The sequence below is a fragment of the Galleria mellonella genome, unplaced genomic scaffold, assembly GCF_026898425.1.
Source record: "Galleria mellonella isolate WM207_F2 unplaced genomic scaffold, CSIRO_AGI_GalMel_v1 utg89, whole genome shotgun sequence".
Lineage (NCBI taxonomy): Eukaryota > Metazoa > Arthropoda > Insecta > Lepidoptera > Pyralidae > Galleria > Galleria mellonella.
The window spans coordinates 800997-828782 of record NW_026442169.1 but is presented as its reverse complement, the minus strand read 5'-3'; the positions used below and the strand labels follow the sequence as shown (position 1 = coordinate 828782).

Sequence of the window (27786 nt, the reverse complement as noted above, 5' to 3'; positions counted from 1 at the left end):
CTGGAAATCATCGTGATTGATCCATTGGTGAATATGTCACGATGGGCTAACTGACCTGCTTCATCTTCACGTGTCATTCCTCACTGGTGCCCCGCCAGTGTTTACCGATAGCGCAAGCGGGGTTACCATTCCATTATCATCCAATAAAAATCTTTGTTACAAAAAATTCTGTATATGCGTATCTATTCCAACGTTTCTGCTACTGAGCGTATGTGCTTGTGTAACTAAGCATGGCTATACCATAAGCATAACGGGGCGGGAAGGGGTGAGGGCGTACTCACTCCAAAATAATCTGATGCCCATGTCATGAGAGCGGAGCTTTCAACTACATTTTAAAACATATCAGAGTTTTTTTTTTTATACAACTTAGAATGTCAAACAAGCTGACGGCCCACCTGATGGAAAGTGGTAACCGTCGCCTATAGACATGAGCAGTACCATGGACATAACAGAGTATACTGTTTCGCCCATTATACCCCCATGCGTTGCCATTTCTGAGGACTCAGATGTTATTCTTCTGTACCCAGTAAATTCACGTCATATTCCACCCTTTAAACCGAAACACAGCCATGAAAGTGTACATGCATCTTATTTTTTTGGACTAGGACTCTTAGAACATGATCTTCCACCAATGGAGATGACAAAGTATCGTCATCATATTAGCCGTTAACTGTCCATTGCTGTTACTGATTGAAGACTCACAGCCATGAACGCCGCGAGTGACAGTGTAGTGATGCCTCCTGCAGTGATCCGAGCCACTCGGACTGAACGCGTCATGGGTAGGAGCAGAAGACGTCTCAGTTTCGCTGAGCATGCATACCACGGGCAAGTATAGACTGCATTCGCCACGTTAGTACTCTGAAACGTTATAAAAATTCCGTATCATGATGTTTGTTCGACTAATTTTTAAAATCTGCACCTAAATTACGAGTACTAGTAAATACACCATGTACCCTTTTGTATAGGGATTCCGTCACCCGTATCCAATAGCGAGGACAGCATGCCTTAAATACTGTACCGCAAACCAGAAAGAAATCTCCAAAATCGCTCAACCGATTTTAATCAAATTTTCAATGTATGTTATTTGCTCAAAATCGAGAGAAAGAATATTGTTTATCTCGTCATAAGAAAATAAAGGACCCAGTAGGTGGCGCTAGGATGTAAAGCAACGTTCGCCGTGTTAGCTAGTCAGCTGTCCGCTTTTTCAACCGGTTTCATTAACAATTCTCAGTTCGGTTGTATTTTTTTATGGTTGTTACCTTATAACTTCGTCAGTTCTAAACCAATTTGGAAAACACTTTTATATGTAAAAGCATATTCTTACAGATTGGTCCCATAGAAAAATTATCAAGTTTTGCAGTTTTGCTTTTAGATTAAAATATGTGGCTTTGTCACGATTAAAGTCGGTTTTTCTTTATTTATTACCATTATTTTCTTCAAATATGTAAAGTATGAAGTAGAATAAATATACAACTTTATTACCTCTTCAGAAAGTTCATTTCCTTGATAACAGAACAAGAAAACTTGGAGCATCATCACCAAAAGGTACGCCAACATTGCAATAAGGCGCAAAGTACTTTTGGTCTCCTGTAGAAATCATAAGAATTTGAGTACCAGAGAGAGATTTAATACTAATTTATTTGCATTAGTTATGCAATAAGTATGTACTCACATACTTATTATCGAAATTCGAGATACAGCCGCAATTGACGCTACTGATTGAATTAGAGATGACGATTCTTTTCCAAAAAAATCAACCTTCAAATCGAATCGAATCGAAAAAAGTCTTAAAGATCGATTCTTAATAATCGAATTTTTAAGTCGCATAATTCGATTCTTCGATTTATCGATCTCCAATCGCCATACCTACATTGAATAACGAAGCTGAAGTAGAAATGGACAGGACACAGAAAACAAGATGGACGATTGACCAAGACCATATTAGATGGATAGACACTTCTATTCCTCTAATATGACCTTCTATAATTAACCACTGTCAAGAAAGGGTTAGACAATATTCTGTAGACATAATTTAGATAGTGAGGATGCATGATCATTATTTCAGCCATTATCCGTCCACTACTGGCCATAAGCCTCCCCATCGACTGCCACAAAGAACAGTCCTGAGCCATCTGCATCCATTAACTTACTGGGGGTTTATCCTACACTGCGTTTACCCGTACGCAGTTACCACTCAAGAATCTTTCTTCTCCATCGATTGTAGGTTCTTCTAGCTATGTGACCAGCCTATTGCCACTTCAGCTTGCTTATTCAGGCTATGTCGGTTGTTTTGGTTCTTTTGCGGATATCCTCATTTCAGATTCTATGACGCAAAGAGACTTCGAGCATAGCACTCTCCATAGCCCGCTGGATGCGGTTGATAGATAAGGTGGCAATTGCCGCTAGAAAAAAAAAAAAACTATTCCTGATTAAATAAATGATTGTACTCACAAATACTAATTGGTAAGCGGTGACGCATATGATGAAGATAGATACTGTGAACTGAGCGAACAGTGGTTCCGAAAATGTTTCTTGTATCTTCACCACTGTAGAGAGTATAGCTTGGTGCTCAGTGATGCAACGACGGAGACGGCTAGCAACTATCTTCTCTTGGTCCGGTGTTAGTACCCACTGGTGTCAAAAAAAATTTTATTTATGGAACAGTTCTAGTGAACTGACAGCTCACCTGATAGATAGTGATAACCGTCGTCTATAGACATGAACAGCACCATGGAAATCACAGAATACACTGCGATGATAATTCGTAGTACATTAAACAAATATTATATATACACACACACGCACGCACGCACGCATGCCCGCCAACCCGCCCGCTCGCACGCCCGCCCGCACGCACGCACGCACGCCAGCCCGCCCGCTCGCCCGCCCACCGCACGCACGCAAGCATGCACGCACGCACGCACATACATATACACATAAACTAGCGCACGTGCTTGTGTTCGCGATAATATACTATAATACCAATAAAACATTGATAAAGATCAAAGGTAATAATATAATATAATGATGATGACGAACTGTTTTCAAAACTTCCTCATAAAAGATTCGTTGACTTAATAAAAATAATATTATTAAAGCTATTTTAGATTTAGTTGTTTCGTGATTTACTATCACCGATGATCTTTGTATTTATTGAGAACAATAGAATGAAAAGTTGCCAGATTATATTCCCTACTCAAAAACTTTGGTTTTTGAGTAGGGAATATACACCCACCTGTCCAGTATGGATTGCGTTCTGGCACAACGTCTTCAAGGATAGCCCTAGAATCTTCAACCTGCAGCGGCACTGGGCTATACAAGAGGTCACCAACGTATCCATACTCACATTCACAGCGGCTGACAGGTTCACAGCAACTACCTACAAATGGACTATTATTAAAACCAGAAACAGATAATATTTATTAATATAATGTACGAAAAAATTTAATTATTTATTTAAACTTTAATGCACAGTGAAAATCAGTTTTTTTTTTAATGGATCGTAATGGGCTGGTAACCCCGCCTGCGGGGGGAAAGGGATTGTTAGTAATGGAGACTGAGAATCCTATTGCTAGCAATATACCCAACCAAGTCGACCTCCTCGCGGTTTTTCCTGGAAACTATCATGGTTAATTCCTGATGAATTCATCATGATGGGCTAACCGGCCTGTTTTCATTCTCATCGATCACCCTTCACTGGTGCTCCGCCAGCGTATCCCGTTAGCGCAGACGGAGTTACCATACCATTTTCATCCATCAAAAAAAAAAAACCCCGCCTGCGCTATCGGTATACATTAGCGAGACACAAGTGAGGGATGATAGGTGAGAATGAAAAGGCAGGTCAGTTAGCTCATCGTGATAATATATCTAGAATTCAGCACGATGGTTTCCACGAGGTCCACGTGAAGGTCGACCTAACACTATATTTCTGAGGGGAAAAGGATTGTTAGTATTAGGGTCTAATTTCCCTATTACCTTCGACCTCCACGCGGTTCCCCTTGGAAACCATCGTGGTTTATTCTATTAGATTCTATTTTGATGGAAAACATCATGACGGGTTAACTGGCCTGCTTTCATCGTCACCTATCATTTCTCACTGGTGTCTCGCTTTTAAAAAAAAACCTATATTTTACCAATATAAGTATCATAAAAATATGTCATTCACACAAATAGAACCCTACCTGGTAAGCGTATGTTAACTCGAAAGCCGGTGATTTGTACTTATCATACGGATACCTAAAAATATTTATAATACAGGATGATTATAAATGAATATATAATAACAAATATAGAAAATAAAGTAGCTACTTATTAAATAATTGAAGAGAAAAAAACACGATCATTCAGGTTCAGGTAAATTGGAATAATTTAAATTATATCGATTATATCCATCAAAAAAATTTGCACACATGATGGGAAAGTCCTGGTCAGCCCATTGTCAAACTTATGATACCATCGATGATGTGGAACATATACTATTAGAGTGTCGTATAAACTCGAAGGAAAGAGAAGAATTCATGCGCCACTTTAATTGTAAATTTAATATTAATAAATTTAATGTTGGCCTTATTCAATCTATATTAGCTGAAGCTAAACCAGAAATTTTTTGTAACATCTTTGTAAATTATTGATGCCTATTAATTTCTCTCTTTTCGTGTCTAGGGAATGTAGATGAAGCTTCATTTGAGAAATCAGTTCAGGGTACGATAGGGCTGATATACTTGAAGAAGGTAAAAACCTTTTAAAAAAATGATCTCGACGTTTCGAGCATGTTACTCCGGCCGTGGTCATAAGTAGACTGAAGTAGCACTGGCACGTCTTCGCTTCCAAAGCGAATTTTGTTCTTCTACCCACATCACAGATATTGTGTCATTAAACTGAAGATTCAAGTAAATTTTCATCCTCCACGCATTAATATATATATATATATATATATATATATATATATATATATATATATATATATATATATATATATATATATATATATATATATATATATATATTTCTTACATTATAGATATAATTTACCCGTTTTTAAATAGAGCCTCGAGCCTCAAAAACGGGTAAATTTTTTGTCAGCTGGTTATCAAATTAACTGACTCGTTTTTTTTTTTTTAATAATGCTCTATATACTTACGCACAAAATGTATCTTAACATATCTATATTTAATTATTTATTAAATAAAGTGATGTGTTGCGCATTAAAAAGGTGCAGAATTTATAAGACAAAATAAATATAGAAGTTATAAAGGAATCACTTATATAACTATTTATCACGCAAAATTGTATGAAAAATTTGACCCGCTTTTCTTGAAGCATCTGTATGGAGACACTCTATCTACATAATCTAAGATATGTTATTATATCAGCCGTCAACTGTCCACTGCTGAACATAGGCCTTCCCCATAAAGATAGCTTTGGCAGTAGTTACCACAATTGGCAGGCGAATTGGCAACCGTTGTTAAGCTTTGATGATGTTTTATGAGAAACGCTGCTGTCCATTTCTCGATCATTAAATTCCCTTAGTCGTCTCTTTCCAATTTAACCGCTGACATAGACTTTCGTAAAATAACACCAAATTCAGTATAACTGTTACTTATAATTGATGTCCAATACTAACCAGGCCTGCAAGGGTAACTGACGTTTCTCAGCACTTATGCCCCATCCTATTACCGTCACAGCAGACAAGAACACAAAGGAGAACAGCAACATTGTCGTCTCCCGGTTAATACTGAGGACACAACATTTTATTAACATTGACTTACCAAAGAGACACTTTGTACAAAAGTCCTTTACTTGGCTATCTTTGTCCCATTCGTGTTTCTACCGTGAAGCAGTTGTATTTGCATGGCTTTGTTTCGGGTTGATGGGTGGGATATGGCAGTGAATTTACAGAGCACAGAGGAATAACACCTGAGTTTTAAGATTGGCAACGTATGGATGAAACACTGTACTCTGTTATGTTCACGGTACTGTTCATGTCTATAGGCGACGGTTACTACTTTCCATCAGGTGGGTTGTCAGCTTGTTTGCCATTCTAAGTTGCATAGAAAAAATGAATCAGATTTAAACGCAAAATTTATGTCATACTTGAAGAAGTATGACATCAATTTTGAATTATGAAGCTATGCTGAAGACCATCCAAGCTTCACGACTTTGGAGTGCACTGCTTGAAGGTATCTAAGAACATCCAAATAGATTCATGTTCAGAAGAAGAGTCCATGCTCACCTTATGAATTCATTACAATAATAGAAGCTCAACTTTTATTTATTAATATTTTGTTTTTATTTATTTATTATTATTATTTCAGCCGCTAACGGTCCACTGTTGGAAAAGCCTATCCCATAAGGGGAGTTTTGCTATTAGTTGGCACTCTTGGCAGGCGGGTTGACAACCGCAGTTAGGTTTTTAGAGATATTTTAAGAGAGACGCTGCTGTCCATCCTTCGCCATACTTTAGTCGCCTCTTACGACATCCACGAGAAAAAAGGGGTGGCCTATTCTATGCCGGGACCACACGGAAATTTAGACAATTCTTTTTAATTATATTTGCAAGATTTAATTTCTAACTTCACCTGTTAAGAATGTATTTCCCTTCATCCCTGTCTTCAGCTCTTAAAACTGCGTCAGATTCGTCGATCATTGCCTCGACCGTCTCACGCCTTATTAATACGTTAAGAAGCTTCAACCCTAAAACTATGTTGGTGAAAAGCAGAAAAGCAGCACTGGTCATCAGGGATATGTCTCCCCATACTTGGAACAGTTCTATGGTTTGAGTGATGACATAAATTCCTGATAGAAAAATAAAACAAAAATGACATTTCGTTGCAAATTTAAAACTATATTTTTTTCTAAAATAAATGATGTCTATATATATTTAAAATATATTTACCAGAGGGAGACTTTGTACAAAAGTCGATTGCTTGGGTACCTCTCGTATTCAACCGTGAAGCAATTGTGTTTGCATGGCTGTGTTTCGGTTTGAAGGGTGGGATATGGCGTGAATTTACTGAGTACAGAGGAATAACACCTGAGTCTTCAGGAACGGCAACGCATGGGGGGTATCATGGGCGAAACAGTATGTGTGTGTACTGTTATGTCTTTGGTACTGCTCATGTCTATAGGCGACGGTTATCACTTTTCATCAGGTGGGCCGTCAGCTTGTTTGCCATTCTAAGTTGTATAAAAAAAAAATTATGAAGAATTGTACGAGTCCTTATTCGTATAACAATTTTTCGTATAACATCCTTTGATGTTAATAAAAACAAAACCATATAAGCTGTTCATACTTCATACATATGTTCACTGCTAAACATAGACCCCTCCTATTGGAAGCAAGGGGTGGTGAGTTGCCAGTAGTTGCCACGCTTGGCAGGAGGGTTGGCAATCGCAGTTAGGCCTTGGTGGTATTTTAAAAGCTGCTGCTCCGACCATTAAGTTCCCTTAGTCGCTAACACCCATGGGAAAGTTGTCACTTTCCATCACGTCGTAAGCTTGTTTAGAGAATGGCAGTTTTAGCACAGTTGTGTAAAAAAAATTAAAATAGTAAATCAATATTTAAATTGTGTTTTTAATACCAAAATATAGGCGGGAGAAGGAATTGTTAGTAATGAAGATTAGTAGCCCATTTCTACCAATATAGTCTGTCAGGTCGACCTCCTCGTGATTCTCCCTTGGAAATCATCGTGATTGATTTACTGTTATCCTTGCCTATCATCCCTCACTGGTGCCCCGCCAGTGTATACCGATAGTACAGGCGGAGTTACTATTCCATTATCATCCATTAAAAAAAATACCAAAAAAACACTTACCAACCAAAAAATTAAACGAGAAAAATATATAAAAATTTATAATGAACTTTTTTGTGCCTCGGAAGTGGCGCGGAGCCCAGTACCCCAACAATTTCATAATAGACAGAGCCATGCTGAGTGGCAAATTGGTGTTTTGCACAATGATTTCCATGCTCTTGTGTTTTTACGTTACTCACAAATTGACTAGCCGAATATTATGATGAACAAAAAAATTGTGCCTTTTATTTGATCCATTTTTGACAATGCAGGGCTTAAAAACATGTGAACGAAATATAAAAAGTAACATTTTAATTTATAAAACCTATATTCATTTTTTTTTAACGATTTCTATATATAGGTCCCGGCAGAATAGGCCACCCCTTTCTTTCCCGTGGGTGTCGTAAGAGACGACTAAGGGAGGGCGAAGGATGGGTGGCAGCATCCCTCTTAAAACATCTCTGAAGCCTAAACGCGGTTTCACGTTAGTCAACAAATTGTCTAGCCGAATATTCAGCATGAACAAAAAAGGCTGATATACTTTTTTTTGATACATTTTTGAATAGCAAAGGGCTTAAAACAGCCCACCTGATGGAAATATAAAAAGTAACATTTTAATTTATAAAGTACCATATTACATTTTTTTTAACTGTTTCTATATATGTTGCCATTCCTGAGGACTCAGGTGTTATTCCTCTGTACCCAATAAATTCAAGAGACGACTAAAGGGCGAAACACAGCCATGCAAACACAGCTCTTCACTTGAAACACGAATGAGACAGAGGTACCCAAGCAATCGACTTTTGTACAAAGTCCCCCTCCCTCCCTCTGACATATAGTAGGTACCGTATGAGCATAATTTCACTGCCATATCCCACGCTTGAAATGGAGAGTTAACGGCTGAAACACAGAGATAATCAATAAATTAGAAATTTTTACTAAATACTTTGTATGATATATAGGAATCTCTGTCTCATCCATATTTTTACCGTATAATTGTGCTTGCATGGCTGCGGTTTTTGGTTTGAAATGCATAATTAAAGAGGCAAAATTACAGGGTACAAAGACATAACATCGTAGTCCTGAAGATTGATGGTGATACATAGGCGAAACAGTATACTCTGTGTCCATGGTACTGCTCATGTCTATAGGCGACGGTTACCACTTTCCATCAGGTGGGTCGTTGTCGTTGACAGATATAAAAAAAATGTATCATAAAAATATACAAAGCCATTAAAATAAAATAAAAACGTATAAATATGAATAGTTTTATATATTAAGTATAAATTTATTTCAAATTACATAGTTTTTAACTTAAATAAATAATGTCTCTGCAACTAATTTTTCATTGATACATAACAAAATAATTTATAATTTAATTTCACAAAATAATACAATAAAGTTTTTTTTTTTCAAAAAAGACAGGGGGCAGACGAGCATGCGGCTCACCTGATGGTCGTGACATTTCTCATGATCACCCACAACACCAAAGTTGAGATATTCTGCCGGCCTTTTAAATATACAGATCTTTTCTTGAAAATGTCATATCGGTTCGGAAATATAATGCTGGAAGATGATAAAAAGTGGTTAAAATAAGAAAGTAAAAACGCATAAGACATGCATCCAGATTTTATATATTTAGTATTTGTCGGGTTGTCAAATGGTGGGTAATATGTGATGGTAAATGGGGGAAAGGGATTGTTAGCAATGGAGATTGACAGCCCCATTGCTAGCAATATGTCTTGTTAAGTCGACCTCCACGTGGTACCCCCTGGAAACCATCGTGAACAATTCTTGTTGAATTCGTCACGATGGGCTAACTGACCTACTTCATCCTCACCTATCACCCTTCACTGGTGCTCCGCCAGCGTATCCCATTAGCGCGGGTGGTTTTACCGTTCAAATTTTTACCCTTCAAAAAAAAATGTGATGATTAATTAACATGGGATTGCATAAAAATTTAACCCTTTTGTAAATAAAATGTAAATTTTGTTGTCAAAATAAATCATCAAAAACACATTTTTAATTATATATTTTTTATTATTTTTTCTATGTATGTTACATAAATATACACAGAAAATATTGTGTATTTGAAAGTCTCTAAGATTTTGAAGTATTTTAAAAATGTTTCCGATTGGCGAACTGTACCGATGTTACATGATTGCTATTTACTTATAAACTGTCACCGTTCCAATTAAGTAATTAAGTTATTAATCAAATTGTCACCTATGGCAACTGTAACATGCAATTATAACAAAAGATATATTCCCGCACTATAAATAATGTCGATTCAATGTTGACATAGATCATATTACATCTAGATGGAGTGACGAATATCAAAAACGTCTCAAGAAATGATAAGCGAGTAATTGTCTCTTTTTGGTTTCTTTGATTATAAGGATTTTTTTTTTATAAATATATTCAATTTCGGTTTTATAAATAATAACTGAAATTCTTACAAATATAATCTAGCAGCCCGTCCGGGCGTCGCACGGGTGGACATTTTTAACATTTCCCTTTACTGCTCTGCTCCTATTGATCGTAGCGTGATGAAAAGTATACTATAATCTGCCCAGGAGTATGAAGAATAATTGTTAAAATCCGTCGAGTAGTTTTTGTTTCTATAACGAACATACAGACAGACAGACAGACAAAAATTTTACTGGTTGCATTTTTGGCATCAGTATCGATCACTAATCACCGCCTGATAGTTATTTTGGAAATATATTTCATGTACAGAATTGACCTCTCTATAGATTTATTATAAGGATAGATAGATATCAAAATAAGTTTGTTTGTTTGTTAACCTATAGCGCTTTGACAGTTTAACTAATGACAATAAAATATAGTATACACGTACTATATTAAATGGAGAAGCATATATGTAGGTTACTCTTTATTCCGGTCAGTATATATATCTCAGTCATGTGGATGTGGTGAGATGATGACTCATCAATGTTTATTATATATATCAACTTTTACATATTCATTCATTTATTCATTCATTCATTCATTCATTCATTCTTTCATTCAATCATTCATTCATTCTTTCATTCAATCATTCATTCTTCTTTCATTCAATCATTAATTTATTCGTTCATTCAATCATTCATTCATTCTTTCATTCAATCATTCATTCATTCATTTATTCATATCATGACGCTTGGTCACGGGACTCATTCGCCAGATGCGCGCGCAGGTCGCGCAGGCTCTTTGTGATTGTGGGCTGCGCGTGCATCCCGCGCACGGGCCAGCGACGAGAGAGAAAGTGTTTTGAACTGATTGATTCAAAAATCTATTTGTTTTATTGTAAAATAATTATTATATTTTAACTATTGATTAAATATATTTATAAGATGAACTCTACAATCAATTCTACATGGACAAAAACGCGGGTAAAAGCTTGTATTCTAAATAATTTTAATACGACGTAATCTATGGGATTACATAAAATTGTTATAGGTTTGTTAATATTTTTTTTATGCAAACTTAGAATGGAAAATAAGCTGACGGCCCACCTGATGGAAAGTGGTAACTGTCGCCTCAGGAATGGCTTGGGGGGTATCATGGGCGAAACAGTATACTCTGTTATGTCCATGGTACTGCTCATGTCTATAGGCGACGGTTATTACTTTCCATCAGGTGGGCCGTCAGTTTGTTTGCCATTCTAAGTTGTATAAAAAAAATTATGTGCCTATTACGTGCGTACATGTAAATCTAAATGAGGTGTAAGATAAATGATGAGAGAATGCTCTCATTTACGAATAAGTCGGGCTGTTTTTAGCGAAGTGTCTATCTATATAGTCGCATTCTATCTGTGAGTAGTACATAATTATTACTTCTTCTGAAGTCATTTTTATTCTAATTTTTGTTTTCCAGTTAACAAACATTATTAATAAAATCGGAAAACAAAACAAAAATTTGCCTGTAAGGTAAGATATAAGTTAAGATTATTAGATTGGGCTCAACTTAAAAAAAATTATACAATAATGTTTTACAGTAAAAACTGTCAAAATGACAGCTGTCATCCGCACTATACTACGACGCAAAGAGTATAAATATTGATATAATTTTTCTAATCGCCGTCATTTACTTGCTTCAATAATGTGAATAAGGAATAAGACGCCTTTATGATCTGTGAACAAAAATAAAATTTTGTAATATTATTAAAAAACTACCGATCCTCCCCGGCTTGTCATGATTTTATTTAATATAAAATACTGCTTATATTACTTTTTAATAGTAAAATAAATATCTACAAGTGAGCGATTTTTTTTTAATATCAGTTAAATATTTTTTTTTACTTACAAACACAAAAAATCAAATATTTTCTTTTTATAATATTAGTTTAGAAATACTAACCCCCTTATTCAGAAAAACTAAATTCTTCTATAAATCTATTTTAACTATTATATATATTTTTTTTAATTTCTTTCAAATTGAGAATTTTGTGTAAAAGGAAGTGACAATGCCAATAGCGACAATGCAAATAAATTATATAAATAATAATAAGAGAAGATTTGATTCAACTTTGGATAATATAGTAAAATACATCTGTGTAATGAAACGCACAGGTTGTCAATTCGAAAAAGAAAAAAAAAGCATATCAAAATTTGAAAATGGAATTTCTCTTTACGGCTACAGAATAGATATTAGCTATGATAACTGACGTGACTTACAGCCATAAATGAAGCAAGGGAAAGCGTGGTAAACCCTCCGGCGGTGATGCGAGCGATGCGCTTAGAGCGCACCATGATGATGATCAGCTCACGTCTGATTGATGGCGACATCGTGTGCCAAGGACTGAAGTATGCCGCCACAGAGATATCTGAACTCTGCATGTACAAATAAAATTTACAAATAAATGAATGAGATAAAATAGTGTATACAGTTATTTCTTATTGTATATATATATATATTGTATATATGTTATATTTACCAGAAGAAGACTTTGTACAAAAGTCGATTGCTTGGGTACCTCTGTCCCATTCGTGTTTCAACCGTGAATCAGTTGTGTTTGCATGCCTGTATTTCGGTTTGAAGGCTGGGATATGGCGTGAATCTCTCTCTGGGTACGGAGGAATATATATATATATATATATATATATATATATATATATATATATATATATATATATGAAACAGTATACTCTGTTATGTCCACGGTACTGCTCATGTCTATAGGCGACGGTTACCACTTTCCATCAGGTGGGCCGTCAGCTTGTTTGCCATTCTAAGTTGTATAACAAAAAAATAGTGTGTGGGCCGTCAATTTATGTATGTATCACATCTCCTATATTTAGAACTAACAAAATTTTTCATCGTGCCACCCACCAAATTGTTTATAATTACTCCCCTCCATCCAAAGGTTGCCTGGAAGAGATCGCTCTTAGCGATAAGGTCGCCCATTGTTTTCTCATTGTGATTAGTTTTTGTAATTATTTATATTTATTTACTATTGTAATCTTTTGGAGGAAACAATAAAGAGTATCTATCTATCTATCTATAACAGTAACGAATATATTGTAACGTACATACATTGGTAAACATATGCACTTGAGTGTCTTGTGATCGCATACCCGCATTCTACTTTTCCTTTTTTGCTCAAGCCAATTCTGTACTTTTAGAATAATAAGAAAACTTGTTATTAACCTTAATATTTTAAATATTAGTATGTAAATATTAACTGTTACGCTGTTGGTTTCTAATAAATAAATAAGTGAATTTTACTGTGACGAGATGTGAAGAGAAAATAAATCGATTATTACTGATAAAAACAAAATCTTAAATAGGTGTATATGTGCATTATGCCAGAAAAAATTATAGTTTTATTTCTTATCCTATTTCTTGGGAAATCTGATAAAATTATCTAGCCGCTATGTTGATATATATTTCTCAATTTCCGCAGGAAGTCTCAAAATCCCTTTCTTTACAGCTATCTATATATATACTAAGTACTTGTCAAAATTCAGACTCGTCGGTCAAATTTTTAAAAGATTGATCGATTAGATAGCGAATGACTCATAGATTAAGAACAATATCGATATTTTGTGCTTGTATTAGATTAAATATAATAATATTCAAATACAAACTTCAAGTTAATCATAGATTAAGAATAGTACCTATATGAACTCTACTATATATTTAAAGGATTAAATTTTTCACGTGCCATAATGTTCCTTAGTATTTTTTTTTTCAATAAACAGCTTTCTATTTGCAAATCAGTTCGAAATTTAAATAAAACCTTTTATTAGTTACCTCCTTGGTAGCCATGTTTCGAACTAAAAGGTCATTCCATTTTTAAATTACAGGACAGATATGAGTATACATAGTAATTTATCTGGCCGCAAAATACGACAGATATGGATTTTCATACAACTTTTGCCGGCCGCTGCCCGCATGTATCTGGCCAGTACGGCAATTTTGATTTATCTCGAAGAAGATTGTCAAAATAATGCTCACATTTCCAAGCATGTTTGAGAAAACGTAATTTTTACATACATAGCATCTTGTTTGAAATGCTATTTTAACTGAGAAGAACGAGCATGTAACATTATGTATTATTTATTTATTTAATACATTATTAGTCTTTATACTTATTATTCCGCCATGTAGGTCCCGGCATAGAATGTACCACTCCTTTCTTTCCTGTAGGTGTCGTAAGAGGCGACTAAGGGAGCTGTATGTTGGAGGGATGGACAGCAGCGTCCCTCTTTAAACATAATATAAAGCCTAACTGCGGTTGTCAACCCGCCTGTCAAGCATGACAACTACTAGCAAAACTTCCCTTATTGTGAAGACAATTAACGGTTGACATAGTAATAATAAATACTTATTATTCCCCATGTGACCCTGGCATAGAATAGGCCAACCCTTCCTTTCCCGTGGGTGTCGTAAGAGGCGACAAAGGGTGAGCGAGGGATGGGCAACAGCGTCCCTCTTTAATTTACTGAGTACAGAGGAATAACACCTGAGTCCTCAGGAATGGCAACGCATGGGTGATATCATGGGCGAAACAGTATACTCTGTTATGTCCACGGTACTGCTCATGTCTATAGGCGACGGTTACCACTATCCATCAGGTGGGCCGTCAGCTTGTTTGCCATTCTAAGTTGTATTAAAAAAAAAAAAACTTATTATACAGCATCTTTACCACTTAATATTATAAAAAACTGTTCGACTAACCTCCTCAGATAGTTGGTTTCCATTGTAACAGTAGAGAAATACTTGAAAGCACATGTTTACCAAATACGTTCCCATTGAGACGAGCCGTACCATATTATTGGTTGCCTGAAATTAATGTAATAAACATACAATTTGTAATAATTACAATCATACATACAAATTGATCAAAATTAAGAAATTTCATGTAACTATTATAACATTTGTCGTTGAATTTTTTTTGTTTTAACCTGACGTGTAAAGAATCCTGTGTATTCTTTCACATATGACAGTTATTTTATTCGTCAAAACGTATATAGTCAAATAGAAACGTAGAAAAATTCATTCGATGATTAAAATGTATTATTCATATATATATATATATATATATATATATATATATATATATATATATATATATATATATATATATATATATCATGTATGTTCAGCATTTATAATTTATTTAAAATTCTCGCCCAAAAGAAAAATAGATAGAATAGAAGATACCACAGATATTTTATACAAATAATAGTTATAAGTTTTTTTTTTATCCTTCCAGTCACTTCTTACGACATCTTGGGCGTAATATAATATACACTTCGACAAGCATTAGCACGTCTGTGTTCACACCACATAAAAATATACCATACCATACAAAAGCAAACCAATATGGTACCATTTTTACCATACCATTGGTTTTTACTTAGTTTTCATTTTTTTATACTTTTTTGTGTCACATTACATTAATATTTTATACGGCCTTGAAATTAAACATGGAAAGGAACAAATAGAAACAAATTATTTATAGGTAGTGTGTAGTCGTGTACCATAGGTCCAGGCATAGAATGGGCCACCCCTTCCTTTCCCGTGGGTGTCGTAAGAGGCGACTAAGGGGACTTAATGATCGAGGGATGCAGCAGCGTCCCCCTTAAAACACCACTAAAGGCCTGACCGCGATTATTGCTTGATTGCGTAAAACTTTGAATGAAAATTGAATAGTAACCCCGCCTGTGCTATGGGCTTCGCGGGCGGGACGCCAGTTAGAGATAATAGGTGAGAACGAAAGCAAGTCAGTTATCCCATAATGACATATTCCACAAGAATCACGATAATTTCCGTGGGGAACCGCGTATAAATCGACCTGATAGAGTATATTGCTAGCAATGGGGCTGTTTCTTTTTATTATTTTAATGGATAGCAATGGAACGGTAGCCCCACCTGCGCTGACGGTATACGCTAGCAGTGCACCAGTGAGGGATGATAAGTGAGGATGAAAAGGCAGGTCAATAGCCCATCGTAATGAGTACACCTTGTATTACAGGACGACAGTTTCCAAGAACGTCCACGCGGAGGTAGACCTGATAGGATATATTGCAAGCAATGGGACTTGCAATCCACATTACTAACAATCCCTTCCTCCCCTCCCCCTTTAGAAGTAGTTACCGATTTCAAAATTAGACACGTACAAAGCTAGTTCTGAATATAATACGAGTACATACCGAGACTAGTTGAAACGCGGAAACACAAATGATGATGCGTGACACATTGAACTGGGCGAAAGTCGGCTCAGAGAAGCAAAGTTGGAGCTGCTGTGCCACGTCCAGCGCTCTCTGATGCTGCATCGCACATTTATGAAGACGGCTTCGTATCAGTTCCCCTTGTTTCGGACTTAGGAGGTGCTGTGGTGAAATATTAAGGTTTTAATAATACACAACCTGCATTTATGTGAAATATTGAATGTTCTACATGATAAAGAATGAATAAAAACTTTGTATCTAGTATTGGATATGCCATAATTATTACGCCATAAAATCTTGAGGGGAGAGAGATTATTAGAAATGAAATCTACTTCCGCACAATCCCAAAAAAATAATTTTTGAGTAGTTCTCTTAGGTTCAAAACAAACTTAACGATCTATAAATGACCTCATAATAGTTTTATAAAGATCTCCGTGTTTATAATTATGAATAAGACACGACACAGTTATTTCAACTAATGTGGCTGTTATCGTACACTACTTTTGTAATTTGTAAAAATTTTTATGGTTCAATATTTTTTTTTATACAACTTAGAATGGCAAACAAGCTGACGGCCCACTTGATGGAAAGTAGTAACCGTCGCCTATAGACATGAGCAGTACCATGGATATAACAGAGTATACTGTTTCGCCCATGATACCCCCCATGCGTTGCCATTCCTGAGGACTCAGGTGTTATTTCTCTGTACCCTGTAAATTCACGCCATATCCCACTCTTTAAACCGAAACACAGCCATGCAAACACAACTGCTTCATGGTTGAAACATGAATGGGACAGAGGCACCTAAGCAATCGACTTTTGTACAAAGTCTCCCTCTAGTATATACATATAGTATAAAGTCAAATCTCTCACCGATTTATCAACCTCCAAATCTTTGCCCAGTGTTCTCAAAGACAAACCGATCAGTTTCAGCTGACAGTGGCACTGAGCGATCAAGGTGGTCACCATCGTATCCTTCGCCACGTTTAGAAACGCTGACACGAACAAAGCGTACACCTGGTGTACGAAAGTCAACTCATATGTTGGTGACTTGCTCGTGTCGTATGGGTACCTGTGGAAACATTTACATTATCATCATTGCATAGCCGTAACAAGGGGGGAGGAGGGCAACGCCATAGCTTAAAAGACCCAATGCTCTTAACATGAAAGGCCCAGGAAAATTAGAATCGCTTTTTCAAAGTCACTTAATTATGGCTTCTGCCATTTTTTTTATACAACTTAGAATGGTAAACAAGCTGACGGCCCACCTGATGGAAAGTGGTAACCGTCGCCTAACTTGCAGTAGAAGTAGCTGAAACATCCAGCGATGTATCTAATCCACTTCCAATATTGTCCACACCAGATCATCAGTTCCCCTTTTCAGGTAAACGTTAAGTGATATATATAATTTTATCTTATGGTGTGTTTATTTGTAATTTCTTACCAAGCCCGCAGTGGTAAATGGCCGCGCTCAGCACTGGTGGCAAAGCCTGTGATTGTGAACAGTGTCAGACTGAAGAACGCCACCAGCTGGACTGTCGTATCTTTGTCACATCTTGAAAACACATATATAGATATTCTTTATTGTTTCCTCCAAAAGATTACAGTACTAAACTTATTATAGATACAAACAATTACAAGAAATGATCACAATGAGAAAACAATTGGCGGTCCCTTCGCTAAAGGTGATCTCTTCCAGAGAACCAGAGGGAGACTTTGTACAAAAGTCGATTGCTTGGGTACCTCTGTCCTGTTCGTGTTTCAACCGTGAAGCAGTTGTGTTTGCATGGCTGTGTTTCGGTTTGAAGGGTGGGATATGGCGTGTATTTACTGGGTAGAGAGGAATAACACCTGAGTCCTCAGGAATGGCAACGCATGGGGGGGTATCATGGGCGAAACAGTATACTCTGTTATGTCCATAGTATTGCTCATGTTTATAGGCGACAGTTACCACTTTCCATCAGGTGGGCCGTCAGCTTGTTTGCCATTCTAAGTTGTATAAAAAAAAAAACTTAAAGTTTGTTTTCTTATAGAACAGAAATTACATACTGTGTCGTCAATTATCTTTTATTAATTACATTTCATCATCATCATTTCAGCCGTTAACTATCCACTGCTGAACATAAGCCATCCCATAAAGGAAGTTTTGCCAGTAGTTTGGCAGAAGTATTGGCAACCACAGTTTTTTTTTTTTGGTAGATGAAAATGGTATGGTAACCCCGCCTGCGCTAACGGGATACGCTGGCGGAGCACCAGTGAAGGGTGACAGATGAGAATGAAAACAGACCAGTTAGCCCATCATGATGAATTCATCAGGAATTAACTATGATTGTTTCCAGGGGGAATCGCGAAGAGGTCGACCTGGTTGGGTATATTGCTAGCTATGGGATTTTTAATCTCCATTACCACACCACACAACACGGACCACAGAACACGGCAGGGAAACAGCTTCATAGTATAATATTATAGGGGGGGAAGGGAATTATTAGTAATGAGATTTAACTGCCCCATTGCTAGCAATCACAAAATCACAAACCCTATCAGGTCGACCATAGTGGTTAAATCTTGTTCAATTGGTCACTATGGGCCAACTGACCTGCCTTCATCCACACCTATCAGCCTTCACTGATGCCCCGCCAGCGTATACCGATAGTGCATGCGGGGCTAATATTCCATCTTCACCCATTAAAAAAAAGTAAAATTGTCTATATTTTCATCGAATTTATAGACAGATGTTTCAAATTTTATTAGCAAATATTTGACAAAATGGATTAAAAATTTTGTCACAGAGAGACATGTGACGGTTCGCCTATAGTACAATAGGTTTAATACCATAAGTACATAAAAGAAACAGGGGTTCCTATGGGTGACCGCTACGAAAACTGAGCTATTTAATATAAACAAACTTTAAAGTCAAGGTTCACAATAGCGTACAGAGAAGACGTTACCATATATGAAATATTGACACAGAAAGGAAACTCCTTTGATGTGTTTCCAAAGTGTAGTGGATGTCACAAGAAAATTTAATAAATTAAACAAAAATATATTATATTTTATATATAACTAAATTATAGTTTACCTTTTATCATCAGATGTAAAAAAGGATGCATACAACACAGTTTAATAAGGTTTATGAGAGCCTTTAAAGTTTTATAAATTCGATAATCAATTTAATATAAAATACCAAAATACGTTAACATATAATTAAATTGAATTTAAAGAAAAGTTCAGTTCGAATAATAGGCTAAATCTGATTATTGAAATATCTACCCTTCGGTGACATAATCTATGACGTTATTAGAGAAAGAATAGAAAGAAAAGAAAAAAAGGGGGAGCCGGCAGATCGGCGGGCGCGCGGGAGTCGCTTTTTAGGAATTGCGAAAAAAAAAAAAAAAAAAAAAAAGGAAAAAATGGCGCAGGAGTGGTGTTTTAAGGAACTGCGCAATAAAATAAAAAAATAACTAGGATATAGATCTAGGAGGGACTGGTTCGATGAAGGGGTTTGAGATCTTAGTGTATCACTATCGATTAAGTGTGTGAAATTAATCAATAGAAGACTGGAGAATCCGGTGAGCTTGTTCCATTTATTACTACGTAGTTAGATTTTTGACTGTGATCACAGGCAAAGTCTATACTTAATATTTTTCCCAACAACTATTAAAATACGTATTTAGTCGAGTCTATATACCTTTAGGTAATGCGTATATCGTTAAATGCAATCACATTTGAACAAAGTTTACATCAATATAATTTACGTACTTACGTTATTCTACTCATATACAAAATCCAATTATATGGTCGTTTGATAGAACTTCATCAATTTGATTCAATGTTCTAATTGTCCAGTTTTGGAAAATATTTATTAAATCAGCTATTAAACTATTATAATACTAACTAGTTTCATATCTAGTTATTATAAAGTATTTATTTATTGAGGATAATAGACTAAAGTGACTATGGTCTGGTCTCATTGCTGGGGAAACAGCCATTGATGAGAGAGAGAGGGTTATTGAGTGGCGACCCTGTGAATGCAAGTGCGGTGTGGGCTACCTCCATTGTTTGGAGTGACTGTTTTATGTGTATTGTGGGGCCGTTCCTTGTGTCAGTCGGTGGAAATTGCCTGTGTTCAGTCGTGGGTTGGTGATGGTTGAGACGATGATGATGATGAAATATTTGTATTTATTACACTATTACAGTGTTGGTTTGGAATATCTGTTCATACTTAACGCTTCATGGTGAAGTGGTTTTATACCATTACTCGGTCGACCAGATTAATGATTCTTAGTCTATATTTGATTATCCATGGCTACATGTGGGGATTTGTTTTACACCAGATGTACAAAGAGACAGCTTAACTGTTGCAAGTGATATTATGTGAATGTAATACTTTTAATACATTATTAATTGTGTTACTAGATAAATTCATGTGACTGTGGGGTATTTATGGTAAACAAGCCTGTATTGTTTAAATAGATATTTTGTCTTGATTTATTATAAACTTTAATATTGATTTTGTTGTAGTAAGCAAGCTGATAATAACAATTCTGTGTGTATTACTGATTACTAATAATATTTAATTATGCTGATATTATAGGTGTGGATTTATTTCCTAATGGTAATAAAAGTACTGAAAGATTCTCTGACTATAGTTGCTCTTGACTAGGTGTGGGGTTCAGTATGGAATTGGTACTGTATGACACTTGTGAGGCTATGTATTTTGCTCATATTTAGAAAGGAAGTTGTCCTGGCGATGGGGTTTGTATGTATGTTGTTTGTTCATGTTATATTGACTAGACAAGTTCAGACAGGGTTAATATTAGTGAATATTTACTGGATTTATATTTAATATACATGTTTTGAATATTTTATGGGAATAGTATGGAGATATACAAGTAGTAAAATATAATATTAGTATTTTATAAATTTAATTATTGAGTTATATGTTTATGTCGGACTGTATCCAAGGAGATATTATCCTATTAATATCAAGTTAGGACAATTACTTTAAATATTAATAAAGCAAACATTAACACTGATTATTCACTTCTTTAATAAATTTACATTAGAGGTTAGGAATCAAATAGATAGCATATTGGGAAATCTTCACCACTCATGTATTTGAGGAATGTTCTTGATAATTAGTACTGTATGTATATATTATTGCAAGTACAATTGCAATAAGAATGTTAAACTTCTAATCTTCTGTTCATTCTTGAATTTGAAAGTAAGCTTGGCTACTGATATGAATATAAAACTGCAGCATTACTGGATACTATTAATTATTTCTGGTGTAAACCATGATTATTTATGTCACTGATAATTTAGTTGTATATTACGGTTGATATATGATGATTTTATATTTAAATATATTAAACAAATACAAATAAACAAACTTGCTAGTATTTGTTACGTTGACAGTTGTGATAGATAATCAAAATTCAATTCAATACATCAATACGTCATTCAATACGTCATTAATATGACAGATGTCAAACAAAAGGAGATTATACACGTTATGATTCTATATCTAAGTCTATAGAAAATTTATATAATTTTCTGTTATTTTATAATAACTGTAGGGGAAATATTGGAATTATTTATATGAGAAATTTTACTTAAATGATATGATAATTATTTAAAGACCTAATTTCTTAGGGATTTAATCATGATGATTTAAACACTAAAACATTTGTTTATCTGAGAAATCCTCTTAGTAAATAGGTTTACTAAGACACTAAAAGGAAGTAGATATAGTATAACTATAGTACAGCTACAATAATTGTATGGGACTTACTGTCCTTTCTATACAAATATATATTTAATCTATATCTTTCACATTATAATTATGCAATATATTGCCTCTACTACTACAACATACACAAATAGGACTTATTGTCCTTCCTATATACCTATATATAATAATTGACCTGGCACTTTAATGTGTAATTTATCAGTACTTATGACAACAACCAATTAGGACTTCTAGTCCTCTCTATAAAGCTACATAATTATTTAATCCGATTATTTCACAATGTGATTAATCAAACCTCTACAAATATTACAAAAGATCTCTATTACTCTCAACACAATAATAGCTTGTTGGACTTAGTGTCCTCAAACTTATAGAAAACCCAACTGGTTATTTCACGAGACGTTGTTAACTTGTGATTAATCAGTGTCTTTTAAAGGACTTATAGTTCCTTTAGATATATCTCTCTGAATAAATAATTGGTTAATTCACAATGTGGTTAATCAACAATAATATTATATATAATTAACTGGACTTATAGTTCATTCAATAGCACTCATTACTTTTAGTAGCTCTCGACCTATGTGTTGGACTACTCGTTCTTAGGCTCCGGCCTAATCAACAGATTTAACTTGAACCTTGAGTATTCTTGGTATTAAGTAAATAATATTAAATTGACAATGCTATGTTATGATATAGCAATTATCAACATTATATGGCTTGGCCAATTCCAGGGTGTGGAAGGTATCCCCTATCACACAAATCTTCATCTCTATCGGACTGTCTTCACAGGTGATCTCTAATGTCACATTATAGGGCCGAAGGGTTATGTCCCAACAAAGTAAGTTCTGGTGTCTGGGTGATCTCGCTTCTTGGTCTGATCTCTTGTGGAGCCGAAGGGAAACCCCCATTGAGTAAGCTCGTAACAGGGTGACGCTGGGAAACAGTTTCGTACTGTTAGTGGGTGATCTCTATGTCGCCATATAGGACTGAAAGGGTCATCGCCCATGAGTAAGCTCTCGTGTCGGAGTGATCCTGGGATTTCAGTTCCGATCCGTTTGCCTCTGGCAAACACTAATTTATACTGGAAGCATCGTGGGGCTGGTGGAGCCACTGTAATGTTGAAGTAAATGTACTTATGTTTGGTTTGGAACTGAGAATACTCATTCCCTTATTACCATCAGAGTGCATTAATAAATAGTAATACCCTTCCCTACCTTTTGGAGGAAGAGTTATAGATAGTTGGAAAGTCTTCCACTGGTCCGGGCGTGTGAGGGGCCCGACCGCTCCCCCATTTTTTTTATTATTACAGTTATTCTGTAATTTACTATTAAATTAATATATTATATTCTAACTTCCTAGTTACATGAATTATGAGTATAATTCATTAATTATTCTTAATCCTTAAATATTTATCAATCATCTTCATTATTTAACTCCTATCATATACCAATTAAAGAACCTTTTGGTTATTACACACAACGGGTCCTACATTACTAGACGATCACACATTTATTTATCTGGCCAGATGATCAAGTGTTCTACTATAAGATCTGTTCAATATTATATGTTTATTGTAAAGGTTATATGATTCATAGGGTGTTTGGGGTATATAAGGCAATATAGGTATGGGGTTATATTGAGGGTGTTAGGCCATTCCTTAGGGTAAGTTTTCATTAGATTTTCATGAGTTTTCATTAGGTTAAGCCTTCGTAGGCTTTTCTTAGGCTTTGTAGGTTTTCCATGTGTAGGTTTAGTTTAGAGGGTAGTTAGATTATATAGGGGTGCACAAGGGGCACCAGGGGGATCATAACAATTGGTGCCGTGACCAGGATATAATTGGTTCATGGCTATTTACATATCAGATCAATAAGAACACTTGGTCACAATTGGAGCATGTGACTTTAGGGATTGGTCATTAAAATATGAAGGAGTTATAAAGTTAAACAGTAATATCTGTTAATAATATAATTCAACTCCAACTTTGAAGATTATGACTAAATAATTATACTGTCATAATTATTATAAAATCAGATTTATAGTGCTTACCTTATGGTAAATAAGCCCATATTAATAATTCTTTTACTCTGAATTATTTTAATTATATATGTAGGTTAGGTATACGGGATCCATTCATTTATTCTTATATTTAATATAGATCTAGGATTTGGACCTAATTTCATGATCTCTATGTCTATAGGTAAATAGCCTATTTTACTGTTATTTTATGTTATTAGGATTTAATTTATCAAATTCATTCAATCGTTACCTATTGATTACCTATTGTTCCTATCGTTACAATTGTACAACAAATTACATAATTTGGTTTTTTTTTTTTATTTACTCTGTATCAATTGAATAAATTATATTAAGAACTACACTAATAGGTACATAACAATAGCAGCAAAGATAGCTTGCTACGTTATACTCAGTTCACACTGATCTAATTTTATGCTATAGGACACATTTATTATTCTTTTGCTTCATTAATTCTCAATTCTTACTGAACTATTAATTTAACATTATATTAATTTTATAAACAATAATTATGCTATAATGACTTATACATAAAATTTATTAATCTCATTTTATTATTAAAGAAATAAATTAAGATGAATTAATGACATTATTTATTTCTGAGGAAATATCCAATTGATTTTTATTTCATAAACTTTTATGATGCAGTGACATTGATTATATATATATAAAAAAAAATCAAATATTATATAATTATGATTTGATTTTAATTTAGGATGTTTAAATAGCTTATACAATGTTTTATAGGGGTTTCAAATTGAAAGTTAGACGTTTCATAAAAGATCATTAAGGTTAGTTAGGGCCTTTAGTTACTTTATTTGATTACCTAAATTTGAAAATTTAATTAGGTATTTTCATATTGTTAAATTTAATTCCAACAATTTATTAGGATGCTATTATAAATATTTTATTTAGTTTTCTTCACATAATTTCTTTATTTCATTTTACAATTATAGTTCAGATTTTATTTGATTATTTACTTATTTTGACTTAGACACTTTATTATATAAAAAAAAAAAACCCTTATACTTATATCAGAGGGAGAATTTGTAGGTTATTTATTCAAGTACACTTTTACATGCCTAAGTATTTTACATACTTAGATTTTGCGCACACTTAGTTATTTAGTTCTTTGTAGTTGCACATAACACAAGACATCTGTATCTTTTGAAATAATAATTTATTGTACAAAATAAATTAATTGATGTATCTAATGTAGTTGTTTGTATTTATGTTAGGTTTGCTATTGTGATCTTTTGGGGGCGGCGACGGGGGGTGTCTATCTACCTATCTAATGTGGTTACATAATATTTTATTATAAAACTTATTGATCATGTTATTTCTGAGAGTATTAAGAAATAGTCATTGGTAATTTAAGTATATTAAAGGAATTTCTTATAATAAGAGTTTTAAACTATGGGGGCCGTTTGTATTATTTTATGCAACATATTTATAGGAGTCTTAAAATTGGGGGGCCGTTCAAAATTTGTCAGACAGATAAGAGTTTTAAACTATGGGGCCGTTTGTATTATTTTATGCAACATATTTATAGGAGTCCTAAAATTGGGGGGCCGTGCAAAATTTGTCAGACAGGGGGGCCGGTGGTGATAAATTATTATTTATATTAGCTTTACTTCTATGATTAAAATTAATAAATAAAAATTAAATTTATTTGAATTTTGTTAGGGACTACTATTTTTTTTTATTCAATGAACACTAGGTTATTTCTTAGATGAAATATGTATTTGTGGTTACTTAGACGCTTCATAAAGTTTTATTCGTATTGTTTAAAAATTTATTTGAACATCTTCATTTTAATATTTAATTAACTTGGGATTTTATCTAATCATTTATTTACACTTAGACAATTATTTTAGGATTCCTTTTTGCATTTATTACATTTTAATGCTTAAATTATTTCACTTCATTTCGCTTTAGGTTTTTTACTTAGGCTCTTTCGCTTGTTGATATGTTATACTCATACATTTAAGCTTTTAATTATGAACTTCCATTTAGATGTTTTAACTCGTATCTTTTAAATAGATACTTTATCTAAATTTACTGATACAAATAACGTATCTATTAGGTTCTTTACTTGAAGCTCTTCACATATTTAGGTTTTATACATTTAGACTCCTCACATACTTAGGCTTTTCATACATTTAGGTTTTATAGACTCCTTTACACACATTTAGGATTGTATTCATTTATGCTGTTTATGACATTGTAATTACATGCATTGAATTTATTACATATAAATAAACGAGTATAAAAATTTTAATTATAAAATTTAATGGATTCACTCTATCATTACAGCGTATGCAAATTAATTATAAATAATTATTTACAAATCTATTCATAAATAAATATTATGCTTAATTATTAATATATTGAGTAGAAATTTTAAGGCTATTCATAACATTCAACAACACATAACTTCGGGTTTAAAGATCTTTTTAATACTTTTATTGTTTTGAGTCTTAAGAATGTCAGAGTGTTAGGCTAGTATCGATGAATCAATGAAAAATTTAAATGATGATTTTAAGCTCTGTAAAGTTAAATTATATACACATATGTGAAGTACATTTTTAGGGTTGGAAAAAAAAATTGTAACAATAAACTTATCTTGTTGTAATTATCAATCCGGTAAACTCCTTGATAATTAGGGGGCCGGATGTGACGGTTCGCCTATAGTACAATAGGTTTAATACCATAAGTACATAAAAGAAACAGGGGTTCCTATGGGTGACCGCTACGAAAACTGAGCTATTTAATATAAACAAACTTTAAAGTCAAGGTTCACAATAGCGTACAGAGAAGACGTTACCATATATGAAATATTGACACAGAAAGGAAACTCCTTTGATGTGTTTCCAAAGTGTAGTGGATGTCACAAGAAAATTTAATAAATTAAACAAAAATATATTATATTTTATATATAACTAAATTATAGTTTACCTTTTATCATCAGATGTAAAAAAGGATGCATACAACACAGTTTAATAAGGTTTATGAGAGCCTTTAAAGTTTTATAAATTCGATAATCAATTTAATATAAAATACCAAAATACGTTAACATATAATTAAATTGAATTTAAAGAAAAGTTCAGTTCGAATAATAGGCTAAATCTGATTATTGAAATATCTACCCTTCGGTGACATAATCTATGACGTTATTAGAGAAAGAATAGAAAGAAAAGAAAAAAAGGGGGAGCCGGCAGATCGGCGGGCGCGCGGGAGTCGCTTTTGATGAATTTCGAAAAAAAAAAAAAAAAAAAAAAAAAAAAAATGGCGCAGGAGTGGTGTTTTAAGGAACTGCGCAATAAAATAAAAAAATAACTAGGATATAGATCTAGGAGGGACTGGTTCGATGAAGGGGTTTGAGATCTTAGTGTATCACTATCGATTAAGTGTGTGAAATTAATCAATAGAAGACTGGAGAATCCGGTGAGCTTGTTCCATTTATTACTACGTAGTTAGATTTTTGACTGTGATCACAGGCAAAGTCTATACTTAATATTTTTCCCAA

At 34.3% G+C, this 27786-nt stretch overlaps 1 protein-coding gene across 1 annotated transcript in view; it reads right to left on the bottom strand.

Moving 5' to 3' along the window:
• Nucleotides 1-651: 651 nt before the first annotated feature.
• The window catches only part of LOC113509981 (uncharacterized), a 32242-nt gene continuing 5107 nt past the window's right edge, over nucleotides 652-27786 (bottom strand). Inside the window, exons 3-16 of the mRNA XM_052902249.1 lie at nucleotides 17916-18026; nucleotides 17345-17543; nucleotides 16454-16633; nucleotides 14976-15080; nucleotides 12470-12625; nucleotides 11868-11925; nucleotides 7815-7973; nucleotides 6579-6795; nucleotides 5624-5734; nucleotides 4182-4236; nucleotides 3236-3379; nucleotides 2452-2631; nucleotides 1483-1587; nucleotides 652-858 (exon numbers count right to left, since the gene is read on the bottom strand). Coding sequence (XP_052758209.1) covers nucleotides 667-858; nucleotides 1483-1587; nucleotides 2452-2631; nucleotides 3236-3379; nucleotides 4182-4236; nucleotides 5624-5734; nucleotides 6579-6795; nucleotides 7815-7973; nucleotides 11868-11925; nucleotides 12470-12625; nucleotides 14976-15080; nucleotides 16454-16633; nucleotides 17345-17543; nucleotides 17916-18026 — 1972 coding nt within the window. The 3' untranslated portion in view covers nucleotides 652-666. The remainder of the gene's footprint in view (nucleotides 859-1482; nucleotides 1588-2451; nucleotides 2632-3235; nucleotides 3380-4181; nucleotides 4237-5623; nucleotides 5735-6578; nucleotides 6796-7814; nucleotides 7974-11867; nucleotides 11926-12469; nucleotides 12626-14975; nucleotides 15081-16453; nucleotides 16634-17344; nucleotides 17544-17915; nucleotides 18027-27786) is intronic.